Below are 14,495 nucleotides of genomic sequence, written 5' to 3'. Positions count from 1 at the left end.
ATGGAACATTCTTGATGTAATCATTTGGAGCTAGTTAAATATTTTGGGATTTGAGGAGGCGTGGAGTTAAGCGCAGACTTAAATTCTTCCCAACTCATGCTTCTTACCCCCCATTTGTTTCGCTGACATTAACAAACATCTGACATTTTACCTGGGGATTTTGTTTAGCAAACCTTGGAAAATTCTATGTCATATTTCTGTAATTTGAAACTGGGATCTTGTTTGAGTTTGACTTATCTATGCTTGTTGTTAAGAAAAGACTTATTGAAGGAGATTTGAGCTTGAATATGCCTGCCTAGAACAAAAGCATTAATTGAACATGAGTTTACTTCAACGGTAATAAATGATGACTTATCCAAGGATGGATGTTACAACATAACCTGTTGTCATTATGGCAGAAAATCAAGTTGAGAGTTTTATTAACTTCAGAAAATGTCTAAAAACAAGTCATCATCCACTAGTAGTGAGCATTTGCTTTAAAAATGTTCAGAAAATTAGTTTAGCTTTCAATACAACTGTATTTGGCAAAGCAGAAGCTTGCCACTAAAATGTTTTAAAATATTAAACCTTAACTCACCTGATGTCCTGTCTTCATCTGACAGATTAAGATTGCAAGGCCTATACACAAGAATTTATCTGTGAATAGTAGGTAGTCTCATACGTTTTGGTAACTAGATGTTGTTCTCATCTTTACACTTTTGTATAACATGCCTTTCAAGAAAATTAAGAACACACGACCTATTTGTAAATTAGTTTAATATGCAAGAAATCGGACAGCATTTTTTGCATTAAAGCTCTCTTAGTTGGCTTGGTAAAATTTGAATGACAAGGTAATATTTAGTGTCCTGTCAACAAGTAGTATTAGTACAGCTTTGGTCATTCTGCTAGGTGTACAAAGAGGCTGAACTGCTCAGCGTTGCATGAGGGCAGTGTATGAGAAATGCGTGAGCATTTTAGTATTGCTTTTATTAAGAAATCTGTGCCCTTGAATTTAAGGGAGGGGAACACCCTGTATGTGTTTAAAATGGAGTTGAACTTCTTTGTAGTCGTAAGTACATTTCTACTATTAAAACATTGACAGACAAAAGAAAGATTCTTTCAAAATTCAGAGCAAAGTTTTGATACTGGGAGACTTTATCTAGGCTCCTTAAATAAAAGCACTTTTCCTAGTTAAAAACTTTCCTTGATTTCAGTGGTGGTTGACCTTGGCTGGACATCAGATGCCCACCAGGCTGCTCTGTCACTCTACTTCTTTGCAGGCCAGGGCTGGGAGAAAATAAGAGAAAAAAAATAATGTGTCAAGATAAAGGCAGTTCAGTAAAGCAAAAGCTTCAAATGAAAGCAGGAAAAAACAAAAGATTTATTCTCTACTTTCCATCAGCAGGGGATGTCCAGACACTTCTTGGGAAGCAAGTCTTCAGTATGTGTAGTGGTTGGCCCGGAAGACAAATGTCACAATAATTAATGCCTACCCCCTTTTCCTTCTCCTTTCTCTTAGCTTTTATTGCTGAGCAGACCTCATATGGTACAGAATACCCCTTTGGTCAGTTTGGGTCACCTGTCCTGGCTGTGTTCCCTCTCAAGATCTTGCCCACCCCCATCCTCCTGCTGAGGGGGTTGAGAGAGGGCACAGATGCTGTGTCAGCGCTGCTCAGCAGCAGCCAAAGCACTGGGGTGTTATCAGCACCTTTCCAGCTACCAATGCAAAGCTCAGCACTGTGAGGGGCTGCTGTGGGGAAATGAGCTCCATCTCAGCCAGACCTAATACACCTTTTCAGAGCAGGTCTCTAGAAAAGTTAAGAACATATAATAGGAGGGGAAAAAAATTGAAAATACTGTCCTGAAATGTTCTGTACAAATCTGATAAATTACAGTCGATGTGGCAAATTTTTAAGACAAGCTAGAAGCATGCTTTTGTTTAGTAATGTTGACTTTTCCTCAATCCTTGTCATTTTCTCTTCCACCTCATCTATTCTTTTAGTATCTCTGCTTGCCTTAGGTTTTGCTGCCTTTTATATGTCAAACTGATCTCCTGATTCTATGAATCTTTCCTACAAATTTCTCAAACTTGAAAACATGCACTTTGCTTTCTCCCATTTACTTTCTAGATCAGACTAAAGTTCCTGTTCTTTAAAGAAAAGACCAGGAAATACCTCTTTAGAGCAGCATACTGCTGAATAATTCCTCTTACTTATGGATTTAAAAGGAGATTTGTATAAACACTCTGTATCCAGATACTCTGATCCTTGATAGAGCCTGTCTCTGAATTCCACCTTCTTGCTTGACATTCTCCCATGCAAAATCAGATGCTATTGTGCTGCAGCTTGGAATTGTACCTCACCTGACCCTTAAGTATTCCAGTTATGGTTGCAGATACAGAGGTAATAAGTTCAAGACAGCTTGTCTACCATGGCAGCAGAGTAGAAAAATACATAATGCAATGCTCGGCAAAGCAACTTCTTGTCCATTTTTGTGCCAGCATTTAAGACAGTCCCTCAGCACCTTTCTCATAGAAATTGTTTTTCATTGTTCTGGGCAAGGGATGCCTTGAGCTGAATTAGCTGTGTGTGTTCAGCTGTGAAATTCCAGAGCATTTCAAGTACTGTAAACTTGCTGCAGTATATTGGGTATGAATAGAGATGTCACTGTTTTGTGAGAAAGAGCCAGAAATAACCTTGATAAAAACTTGTGATCATTATTCCTATGGTCTTTGTTTTAGTTGCAGTACTTCAACTGAGACCCAAATGCCTTTCACAGTCCTAAAGGGTATTTGCCCAAGCACATCCCATGCTTCAAAACGGAAGTTACAGACATCTGATCTACTCAACAGCAATTGCATCACTTTTTTCCTTTTACTTCAGAATTTATTGCATCTAAACCATACTAGTATTCTGTTGTGTAATCTTCTTTTTTGGATATGTTTTTCTTTGGCTTCTTGTAATTCCTTGTAAGTAAATTAGTATAGTTAAACCTCTAAGGCTTCTTCTTCTCTTAACACTGCAGCTGCTTTTGTCATGATCTTTCAATTGGATGTATCTGAAATTTTTTATTCCTGAAGGTTCTGCAAAATTGTCTTTTCCCTATCAGTCTTCAGTACTCTTCTTCCATAACCTGAGAGACTCCTGATGCTAGTTTCTTGACTTAACACCAAGTGTGGTTTTTTTCCCCTTTCCCAGTCACTACCTGTATTGCAAAGCATTCTAGTAAACTGGTTTGTGAGGCTTCTTGCTTTCCTTCTTGCTTTCAAAAGCAAGTGTAAGGGAATAATAAAAATACAAGATACTGTTGGAAGAAATTTCCTGAAAATTGTCATGTAACATTGAATCTGCTTTTATAATGTGGTCTTTCATAAATAAATTTTAAGTGGGGTGTGGTGAGGCTTGTTCAGTGGATCCATGAGAGTAAAACCATTTTTTTTTTCCCAGTTGTAAGTTTGTCCCAGAAATGAAGCTTTGGGGAGAAGAAACTAGTTGCACATCGAATTTGATGAGCAGTCTTGTTTTGACTGAGGACCATTTCAAGATCAAAGGACTTCAAATGCATGAAAACTGAATACCAACTTTTAGATTGGGATAATGTTCTAAGTGCATTGCAAGATAAACTGTGCAGGTGATGAAATATACTTTATTAGACAGGCTGATATGATTGGGCAAACAGTGATACGGGGTGTACCATTGAGCTTCTGAAGGTTAGTACAACTAGAAAGACTGGTTTAGTTCATCAGGAGAGGGCAGCATGCAGTGGTGAAAGGTAAAACTAAGGGAATTTCTTAGTACAAGGAGTAGGAAGGGTTATCATTTATATTGTAAAAACTTTGGGAAGTGCCATTTTAATTAGTGATTTGAAATCTGCTAGTGAAGAGAAGAGAGGAAGAAATGTAGAGGTTCTGTTTCAATAGCGTGAACTAATGGGTATTGACCTGAGACAGTCAATTAAAATTGATTTCTCACAAAGGTCAACTTGTTTATTATTCAATTTGAATGTCCGGGTTAGGAGAGAAGGCAGTCAAATCCTCTGAAAAATTGGGACTCTGGTATTTAAGTGCTTTTAATGTGGTATCCAAAATTAGAGGGCAGACAACCTTGGCTGTCTCTTTTGTGTGTGAGACTGGGTATTCATGAAGATATTCTGTATTAATATCATTGAGTGTTACCTTAGTTCCTTGGGAAAAAGTTACATTTTAGCTGATGTTCCCAGAACCATCACTTTGAGCACTGAACTTCTTGTATTTTTCTTCTTTAAATCCATTTCAAGACTTCTGGTTTTTATCTTTCAGCATGTTTTTAGGTTGGAGAGATAAATTGGAAAAATTATATCTACTGACCCATACTACCAAAACTTACTTCTTACTTCTTATACTATGATTGCAACCATAACATAAGCTTCTGTAAGCTACTCAAGGTGCTGGTATTTGTCCTCTTTCTGTCTTTGCTGGATAGTAGAGAAGTATAAATTTTATGCACTCAGCATGATGGCTCTTCAGAAGACTTGAAAAATGAGTCTTGAATCCCATGGGTTAGTTCCAAGTCCAGATTAGACAATCCCCTTATTTAGACTCCTGTGTCTTTCTCTTTCCTTGTGGTTCATACATATATGTGGTCCTTCAAATGTGCTTTCTCCTTTTGCACACTGACTGGGCTTTTAAGTGAAAAGTCTAGAGGAACCGTTCATCTCAACACTTGATTGATGTCTGTGTTACTGTGGTCTTTGACATGACGAGTAATCAAGAGAAAATCCTCTGTAACTGTTCTAAGCAATACTACATAGTGGTGAACAGGCAGGCAGACTTTTTAAAGTTATGCTCCTTATTCTTTTAAACATTGACATAGACACTTTGTTAGAAACTTGAAAACATGGCCAAAGGTGTAGCTTTCCAAGGAGGCCACAAAAGACATGTCTCTGGAGCTGACATTCCCTCTTTTTTCCATTCCTTTGAAATTTAAAATCTTCTGGTTCAAGTGTTAGAATTTCTAGAGCTTCCCAGTGAAATGGAAATTGGCCTGACTTTTCATGTGGTATCTGTGTGTGAGTGTGTTTGCACACATATGGATGTGTTGGGAGTTTTTTCCCTAAGGATGGGAGGGGTGGAGGGATTTTGAATCAGATTCATCACACTGGGAAAGTTTAATCCAGTTACTTGTTTGCCTAAGTTATAAGCAACAGATTTTATAATACAAAGTTTTAGGTCATCGTGACTATTCAGACCCTATTGTTTCTCAGTGCTTATGATTATGCAAATATTTTTCTGTCAAAAATTACTGAAATCCTAATTTTTCACGAAATGTAACAAATCAACTTTACTGCTATCTAGATTAGATTAAAAGAAATATCAATGGAAGGAAACAGCCTACGTTAGAACATATCGCAGAAAACTTAATAATGGCTTTCGTTCTCTCTGAGGTTGGGGAATTAAAAACACAACTTTTCTCACGGTCTATGGCAATAGCACAATGAAAGCATGTTATTTAGATTAGTCATGTACAAAAACTCAGCAGGATTCTATAGGAGTCTGCCTCTAAGTAAACTTTATGAAAAGTCAATCATGCTTTTTTTGATGAGTTCCTTATCCGTCTTCTTTCTATATATAGACTCAGCATTCCAGGCATGCCAGTTGTGTCTCTCTAGAGAAAGGGTGTTTATTAGAATCAGACAAAGAACATAACCCCCAAAATGGTCAAAAGGGCAACTATATCTTGTTCTAAATGTGGTCAAAATCAAATCCTGAACATCTCAAAGTCCTCTGAAGTAGTGATGTACTCTTCTACTTCATGTCACTTTGAGCCCAGGTAGAGTATGTTCTTTAAACTGTAAAGCCACTTCTTTCCTAAAGTGCGACTAACTGGCAGTGGTCTTTCGCCTAACCCTGAAATTTCTTAAACCCTGATTTGTTAGTTGGTGTGTTTAGTGGATTAGTGAACAGCGGTGAAGTCGTATGTCTATGAAGGGAATTAGGTGACAATGTGGGATTTGACAAGGATGCTCAGCCTTGCCTGCCTACACACTTTTGTAGCACTACAGTTTAGATGTCTGTAAAAAGTTGGGTGATCAATAGCAATAACAACAAGGTGTCATTGGATGTTACCTACTGTCTTGTGTGATTTTATGGAAACCTGTGGTCCTTTGAAGTTTGCAGCTGGGGTAGTCAAGTTCTTGAGGCTGCTTGGCTTTGCTAAATCCTGGCTCTGTTTGGCCTTCTGTGAAACAAAGTTATCAAAGGCTATTTCACTTAGACTGCTTGAATTTCTGGTGGAAAGGTCCTCTTGCCCCTTTGATAGATGCCTCATCTTCAGTGACCAGAATGCCTTTTCTCCATTCTAGGCTCTCTGAAACAGTGGTGAAACAGGGTATTTGGGCCTTTCACACTTTTAACTGGCCATGGAGATAAATCTCAAATGAAAGCGAGGGGAAGTTGTGTGTTTTTTTGTTTTATTTTTCTTTTTTTCTCATTCTTGAGCTTGCTACGTAGAATTTCTGTAAGCTGTTAGCAGTTCTTCCACAGTGCTGTGTTCTTTTGCCTTCTTGATATATTGAAGGACTTGTGGTGACTTCTTGTCCTTCACTCTGTTCTTCTGGTTATTTGCCAAATTTCTTCAATTTATATCATCTTTTAAAGTCTCTTCTCATGGCCATCATCAAAAAGGAAATTTTGAACCCAGTCTTGAAAAGATGATACGACTTTGAGGTCCTAAAACTTATTTTACACTCTAACCTGTTTCTAGCAAGTTTTTACATTTTTAGAATCTTTTAGGAAATTCATGTAAGCCTAGCAGTAATTAAAAGATGAAAGAAAATGGTATGAAATAGATTTTCAGGCAAGTCAGATTCTTAATAATGAAGAAAAACTGAAGTCTTTTTCCCATTTGCTCAGAATGGTATCATCTTAAATTGTGGATCAAAGTTCAGATGCAGACTGGACAGACTGATAAGGAATTAACACCGTCAATTGCTATTGAACACAATAGTGGTGATAGAGCTTTTGGCTCAAAAGTGATGACAGAACTTTTGGCTCACAAGTTCAAACACCACTGCTCAGTGGGTGCTGGGAAGGTGTGTTGGTGGAGCACCACGCTGTGCATGCCCAGCAATCTTCTGCAAAAGCTTTTGCTTGCTGTAGTTTCCAGCACAGCAAAAAAACCCTACTGGCCTAGGCAGATCTTTACTAACAGTAACCATTTTTTATGTCATGTCCCTTGGTGCTTTCGCTGTACTTCAGTCCTTAGAGGATATGATGAGTATGATACCACTTTGAAAATTCAGTCTGGGCACCTCTGGTTATTTTCTTTCGTCCCCATCTAAGATGTGTTTGCTTTGACTGCCTCTGAAAGAGGAACTGGTTAACTGGGGTTGGTTTATGCGGGAAAAATTATTTTGACCAAGTGAATATTTTCAGTTTTAAAATGTTACAGGTTTAGAGTTGAGCCCTGCATCATTGTGTTATGGGAGATAGGTTAGTGAAGGATGTTGTTTATATGAAAGTCTATTTTTGATGTTTATGTATTTGAGCTGATTTTACTTTTAATTCAGTAATGAAAAATAAAGCTTTTATGTAGAGCTATAATCAGAAATACTTCCAGATACTCCACTGCATGGATTCTTACTGATACATGCAGTTTCTTTATATGCCAAAATGTTCCTCACTTGACTTCTGCCATTCTGTATAGATCCAGAATGTGCTTCCCAATTGTGATTTTTGTCCAGTTGTTTTGCATATTATGATGATAAGTGCTCATTAATCATATATCTCTAAGAGTTTTAGTAAACACAATTTCTTTTTGTCTTGTTTTGTCTTGCAGGCACCAAGTATAGATGAAAAAGTAGATCTTCACTTTATTGCATTAGTTAATGTAGGTGGTCATCTCTATGAATTGGGTAAGAACACTTTCTATACACTCTCCATTTGTTTGAAACAAATACAAGTAGTGATGCTGTCAACTGTGAAAAGTTTCAGGGAGATTTCTTGATGTTATTATGTAGGGCTTAGGTTCTTTTTAGCTGCATCTTAACTCTCTGGGGATTTCTGTCAAACAACTGCAGCCTTCTTCCCATTGTTTTGGGTTTTTTTTTTTTGTTCTCCTTCCCTCAACTCCATCCTATTAAGACAAAATGGTACAGAATACTAGACTGCCTCAAAACTTCATTTTTTGGCATTTATCAGGACAGGAAGCAAGAAGAATGAATAAACACTCAAAATTTCACAGGACATTCGTTATATTTATGTTCCTGGATTGCTTGTGGAACTATTAAATCAACTGTGTGCCACTTCAGAAATGTTAGCTAAAGTATGTCATCAGGGTATTACAAGATATTAATATTCTGCAACTCATTTGTAATAGTCTTGTCATGTTTTTCCTCTACTTTTTGTGGTCAATAGACAGTTAACTGTACAAGAGTAGTCCTTATTTTTTGAACCACAGCTATCTTTTCCCTCTTCAGATTGTGTAGCACTTAGTTTTGCTCAGATATTCTCTAATGACTCCAGTCTTAAATATGTTGCTGAGCAACTAGGTTTTCCAGCAGGCTCTTCAGAAAATCAGCAAGCAGATCAGCATTTAAAAACTGCAAGTCACTGGTACTTCCTAGCATAATTTTTGCAGTATTTTATGGTTATATGATTTTCATCTTTTGAAAATCAGCATTTAATTAAGCAATGCCCTTAACAGGTGGTAACTAATCACAACATGGGGCATAAGCGGAATATAAGAAGTGCTTATGTTAATATTAAGTTGATCTAAGCGATATTACCAGAGATAAGTCATAACCAATAGGCACACATTTTTGTGTTTTATGCCCCTGTGTATCTGTCAGTGGACTAGATCAAAAAGTTAAGAACTGTAGAATGCAATATAAATATTTTATGGCTCTAAATTTCAAGGCATAAGGGATGACTTGCTCTTTTTTCAGTTGTGTGCTACTATTTCCATGATACATTTTCATTGTCCATTAATTTATGCTGATTAACAAGCAGACTACATACTATGATGACCATATTTACCTATTTTCTGTAGGTATGATGCAAGAGAACCCCCATTTGAATTTTTTCTTAAAATAAAAAAAAAATTAGAAAAAGAAGAGGCATTTAGCTCTGCTGTGCAGTGGAATGCCAGTAGTACTACTTCTTTTGTTCTTAAAATAACTTCTCTCCGTACCAGCGGAAGGAAGCAAAAAAATCCCCAACCTAAAAGTAGGAAAATGGAAGAAGGTTTTTCAATTGATTCACTGGCTTCAGACAGTGTGGGCAGCATGTGGGCTTTGGCGTGCTAAGGAAGCACATGGATATTAAATGTTTATGATGTTTTTGTCATAGAAAACACATTATTTATAGGCACATGAAATTAAAATGTTGTTCTGCCATATGGACATAAAAAAAGCCCAAAAATTGAGGTGAACTTAGCTTGCAACAGTGCAGGGCATTCAGTTCTGTTTTCCTGGCATTTTCTGAGGGTTTTGCCTTGTAACTTCAGTCATGGTAGTTACAGTAATGAACAACATCTTGTTCATGTAAATCCATAAGTTTTCTAACATCATATCTATTTTTAGTTATGGAAAATGTAGTTTGGAAGTGTTGTCAACTTTGATGGCATCTTTGGGGAGGGAAAAGCCTTTCACAGGGAAGACAGAGCCAAAAGTGAATTTAGCAAAAGTGGTTTAGCAAATACAGGTACCCTGTCACAGGTTTTCATACTGTTAACCCTTTGCAAGTAACCTGAAGCATATTTATATGAAGTTATTTTTAAAATGCTGAGAATGACAAGCATTATTCTATTGGAAATGCAAGAAAAAAGTAACTATAGCAACCCTTCTTAAATGCCATGAAAGTGCTTAATATTTAGAGCTGTTGGGTTTGTTTGCTAATTTATTTTAAATGACAGAAACATTTTCAGTGATGCCAGACTCTTTAGAATGGTGGGTTTGTTGCTTTGGTCTACTGTGGAGTCCCTGATCACAGCTGTCAAACACCACAGACATAGAGCTGTCTGTCTGCATAAATCCATCAAATGTTGCTGAAATTTTTCTACTCTACTTGAAAAACTGAAGTACTACACCAGCATTAAAACAATAGCAACTTACAGCCTTTAAGTTTTCAAATTAAATATTGAAAAATATTTCATCGTTTTAATTGGATTATTTTTTAAAAGTAAGAGACTGTATATAATGATACTGGTACAAGCAGTCAGCAGTGGAGAGACCCGGGAAGAGCTAGCTGCATGTGTGGCCTTTATGAAAAATGAGATAGCATTTTTGAAAGTGAAGTACAAAAAAATTTGTGTAAATAGTTTTAACTGGAAGAATGAAGCTTTTATAATTTTATAAATGTGTTGTTCAATCCCACTTTGTCTTTCAACAGATGGGCGCAAGCCATTTCCAATAAACCATGGGGAAACCAGCGACGATTCTTTTTTAGAGGTAGGGATAGAGAACCTTCTTAATAAATGGTGTTACACAACATTCTTGCTGTATTTCCGCAAAATTTATAAAATAGATACATGAAAATACGTATACAAGTCTAGCTATATTTATGGTTGGATGAGGAATAGAGTGAGTGGAATGGTGAGGCAAAATTCAGTTTACTCAGTTTTGAAAAGAGGTATTTTGGAACACTCACGTTGTGGCTCCAGATGAAAGTATTGTATCATAAGAAATGTCAGAAGGGTTGACTATGACACAAGATCAGACTGACTTATCTTCTGTGCTTAGATTTTCATACACTCCTGCTCCTTTCAAATAGTACGTGTAACAAGGTAGCAGATTGAAAACTTAAAATTCTTCATTCTCTTTCCTTTGGTTTAGTTATAGTTTGATAGGTGTCAGGCTAGACAGAAGCTGATTTCCTTTGTGACCCTTGCTAATAATCATTCTTCTTCACTTTCACATCTTCTTTTGGGTGCTACTTTGTGTCATGAGCTGAGAAATGAATTGGAAAGGGATACACTGAGTTGGGAGAATAAACTGTCGTCCCCACAGAATGTGCAAAGTTGAAGTTGAGAGAAGGCAATGCATAGATCTGACTTTTATGATATCCGGACTGGATTAGCATTACAAAATGAAGAAACCAGAGAAACTAAAACAAACAAAACCCAAAACGATTTTATAGTTTAGAAGCACAGACTAACATCTGTTAAGTTTGCAAACAATTTGTGCCTGCTTGGACAGGGGAAGAAATTGGATAAAGCTTTCCTTATTTCATATGTTCCTTTTTCCTGTTTTGCTGATAACATGTGTTCTCCAGATTGCACCCTAAAGCTAGACTAGATGAAGGAATTACTTAAAATCTTTCAATTACCCCGCCCAGCTTAGATTCATCTTGAAACAAAGGAAAAATTTCTGAAGGCAGCAGTACTAGTTAAGGCAAGCTTCAGAGATGCATTTAGAAAGTCAGAGAAGCAACATATTTGCTGCACAAAGTAATATTCAGTCACAAAAATCATCATTGCTAAGGTCCTGCATAAAACTTTTGCTCTTTTAGGCTGCCCATATGAGCACTGTAAGTAATCTTGAATAGTGGTAACTTACATCAGAATACAGTTTATGTAGGCTTGTCACACTATTTAGTAAACCTTTATGTAAAAATCCATTTTGAGCATAGTTTGGATAAAGCATATCTTCATATTTCAGTTGTGTTTTGTTTGTTTTTTTGTAATATGATTTATACTGTTTTTCATTTTGGGGTATTTTTGTACTGTTTTTCCCCTAGGATGCAATAGAAGTTTGCAAGAAATTCATGGAACGTGACCCAGAAGAATTAAGATTTAATGCAATTGCACTGTCTGCAGCTTAAAAGCCTTTTCCAGTGAGGCTACTCTCTTGCAATGTATTGTAAGAATAAAACTGTTGCCATATGTTAATAGTACAAATTTTGATACTTCCCTAACATTCTTGACTAATTGTAGCATACATGGAATAAACTTTGCATTTGTCCTTGCTATATTTTGCTGCTTGTTCCTACAGCAACTTTGGGTATTTCTATACAGGCATGCATTTTGTGCAAGATTTCTATGTGGTGGGTTTTTTTTCCTTCCACCCCCTTAAAAGTTTTGGGAATTACTGTCTGTGATATGTCCTCGTAATAATGATGAGCTACTTCAGAGCAGGATTATCATTTGTGTCATGCACAGGTAACATTCTGAGTGGAGTATGTGGTGTGGCAATGGGTGAACACTGGGAATATGAGGCTATCTCCATCTTTTATTTATAATGGTGCAAGAATATTTTAAGAACTTCTTCAGGTGACTCAAATGACAAAGCCATTTTTTCAGTGCATTATTTATAAATAAATATATTGAAGAAAAAAGGCAGAAAAAGGACTATTCTTACTGTTGGTGAGAACTAACATTTTAAAATTATCTTAATGTTTTTACATTTTGAATAAAACTTCACTTTGTTTCTCAAGTCTAATAAATTGTCAAAAAACTTTAGTTAAACCAATATTTGCTATCTGTATATATGGAAAAATGACGTGGATTTTTTCCTCCTGAAAAGGCGCATTAACTAATTCAAATGGTAGGACTGTGGAGGGCACACACAGGTGAATACAGCAGTAGTACCTCACCTAACTGAAATAAATGATAGAAAAGTGATGATGGTTGCAATGAAGTTTTGTTCAGCAACAACAGAAAGAGACTGGAGATTTTAAGGTAGCCATGATGGTTATATACTTTTCTCCCCTGTAGGAATATCTATTGTGAGTTTGTCAGGTGGCATTACTGAATGCTGTGTGATACCCTTCCCCTGTGCCATCCCTCCCACTCCACCCACTGTTCTTAAGGTACTGTTGACCATTTTCTGTACCTGAATAGTAACACTGTGGTTGTTTGGGGTTCGGTTTTCTTGGTTTGGCTTGGTTTTGGGTTCAGTTTTTTGGCTAAGCCGTCTTAACACTTTAGGATTCTTGTGAAGGTTGGTTTGTGTTAATGTGCATGTTTTTGACGTTCCAGAAAAATATTCCTTATTCACTCCTTTAAAGTGGAATAATTTAGGTTTGCTTCCAATCAAACCCACTGCCAAAGGAAACTGAGCCCTCTGCGTCCCAGAGGATGCTTTCATTCTCTATCAATTGTCTTTGCAGTAAAAATGAATGGGGTTATTCCAGAAGCACTCTGGCAGAGTCTTCCTTCTTTATAGAAAAGAAGGAGGCGTGGGAGTCTGTCTTATCACTTAAGAACATCTCTTGCACTCTAAGGAAAAAGTTGGAGTGTCTGTCTAAAACATGTCACCTGGAGAGTCCAGTAACAACATTCTGTTTTCTGTAAGTGAGCTGATTGGAAAAGCAGGGGAGAAGAATGACACTAATGAGCTTCCATTTTTGAAGCTTTTGCTTTTTTACACCAATAAAATGCAGTATCATTAAGACTTGCTTTTTGTTGCCATGCTCATTAGTAAAGCCCTGAAACTTGCTTTTAAATAAAAATCAGAGGCTTTAGTAACCAAACCAGCTGTGTTGTCTTCTTGCTAATATCAAATAAAGGTTGAAAAATCAAACAAAGGTTGTCACCACTGAATTGGGATATTGCATATTTTAAGCTAATGGTGACTTAGAGGATTATCTTTCAAGTAAGCCATAGTTAATATAGATAAGGGCCTTTTAGGATAGGGAGGAAAGAGAGGAAGTGCAGTTCAAAGCTGTTAAACTAGCTGCATCAATTGTCTGCTCTAGGGAAATAGTCTCATCATATATGCTCTTCAATGTTTAGAACAATTCAGTGGGTTTAAGTAATGTATGGTGTGTCTGTTTTTGTGCAACTGTTTATTGCAAAATCCCTTCAGAAGTGGAGCTCCTTGTTGAGTACAAGGACTGATTAGATAAATCAGGACAAAGGATAATAAGGTTAGAGTAATAAATTTGGGGTGGGATTTTCTGTGGTCACGCTGAAAAATACATGTTGAATCTTAAGTAAAAACATATAGATAAGAATTCTTAGTATTTTGGCAATGTTGTAGTTTTGCTTAGCATCTTCTACATAGTCTTCAAATCAGTTGTTCTGCAGGGTAAGGTTTCCCTCTTTTGTTTTATTTTCAGTGTTAATTTCTGGTTTATTAATATGTAAGATGGTACATTTTAGTGAACACTGCTTGGAGATGCCAAAGGAAGAGCAATGCACCAGTTTCTATGCTGAACTGTGTCTAATCACTGCGTGGTCCCTTGCTAGAAATTGTGAAAGGCTACACTGCAGAAATACCATCTCACCTGACATGTAGAGTGTAACAGCCTTCCAGAGCTTGTGAGAGCATGCTTTGGCACAGGCTTTGGTGACTGTCTTGAGGAGCACAGGAAGTAAAGGGATCTACAAGCTGCTGGAGTATCTTTGTCATTGACAGAACCTGTATAACATGGATAGAAGAACTGAGGTATGAACACTTGGCTGACTTGTAAAGTCAAGCAAGGTCCTGATTAGAGGCTGAAAAGCCCTGCAGACCCCATGGTGCTTTTGGCTCTGTGATGCCCCAATGTCTGCATCATCGCCTGAGCTGTACAATCTCCGCTTATTAGTTCAAGCTCC

The 14,495-nt window shown here is 37.0% G+C and overlaps 1 protein-coding gene across 1 annotated transcript in view; it reads left to right on the top strand.

The window, feature by feature from the left end:
- UCHL3 (ubiquitin C-terminal hydrolase L3) overlaps nt 1-13,426 on the top strand; it is a 43,959-nt gene extending 30,533 nt beyond the window's left edge. Inside the window, exons 6-8 of the mRNA XM_008643679.2 lie at nt 7,794-7,869; nt 10,346-10,404; nt 11,693-13,426. Of these exons, the coding sequence (XP_008641901.1) occupies nt 7,794-7,869; nt 10,346-10,404; nt 11,693-11,776 (219 nt within the window). The 3' untranslated portion in view covers nt 11,777-13,426. The remainder of the gene's footprint in view (nt 1-7,793; nt 7,870-10,345; nt 10,405-11,692) is intronic.
- Nucleotides 13,427-14,495: the final 1,069 nt, after the last annotated feature.

This window comes from Corvus brachyrhynchos, unplaced genomic scaffold (assembly GCF_000691975.1).
Source record: "Corvus brachyrhynchos isolate BGI_N302 unplaced genomic scaffold, ASM69197v1 scaffold121, whole genome shotgun sequence".
Taxonomy (NCBI): domain Eukaryota; kingdom Metazoa; phylum Chordata; class Aves; order Passeriformes; family Corvidae; genus Corvus; species Corvus brachyrhynchos.
Note: the sequence above shows the minus strand (reverse complement) of the source record. Positions and strands in the feature narration are given on the sequence as shown.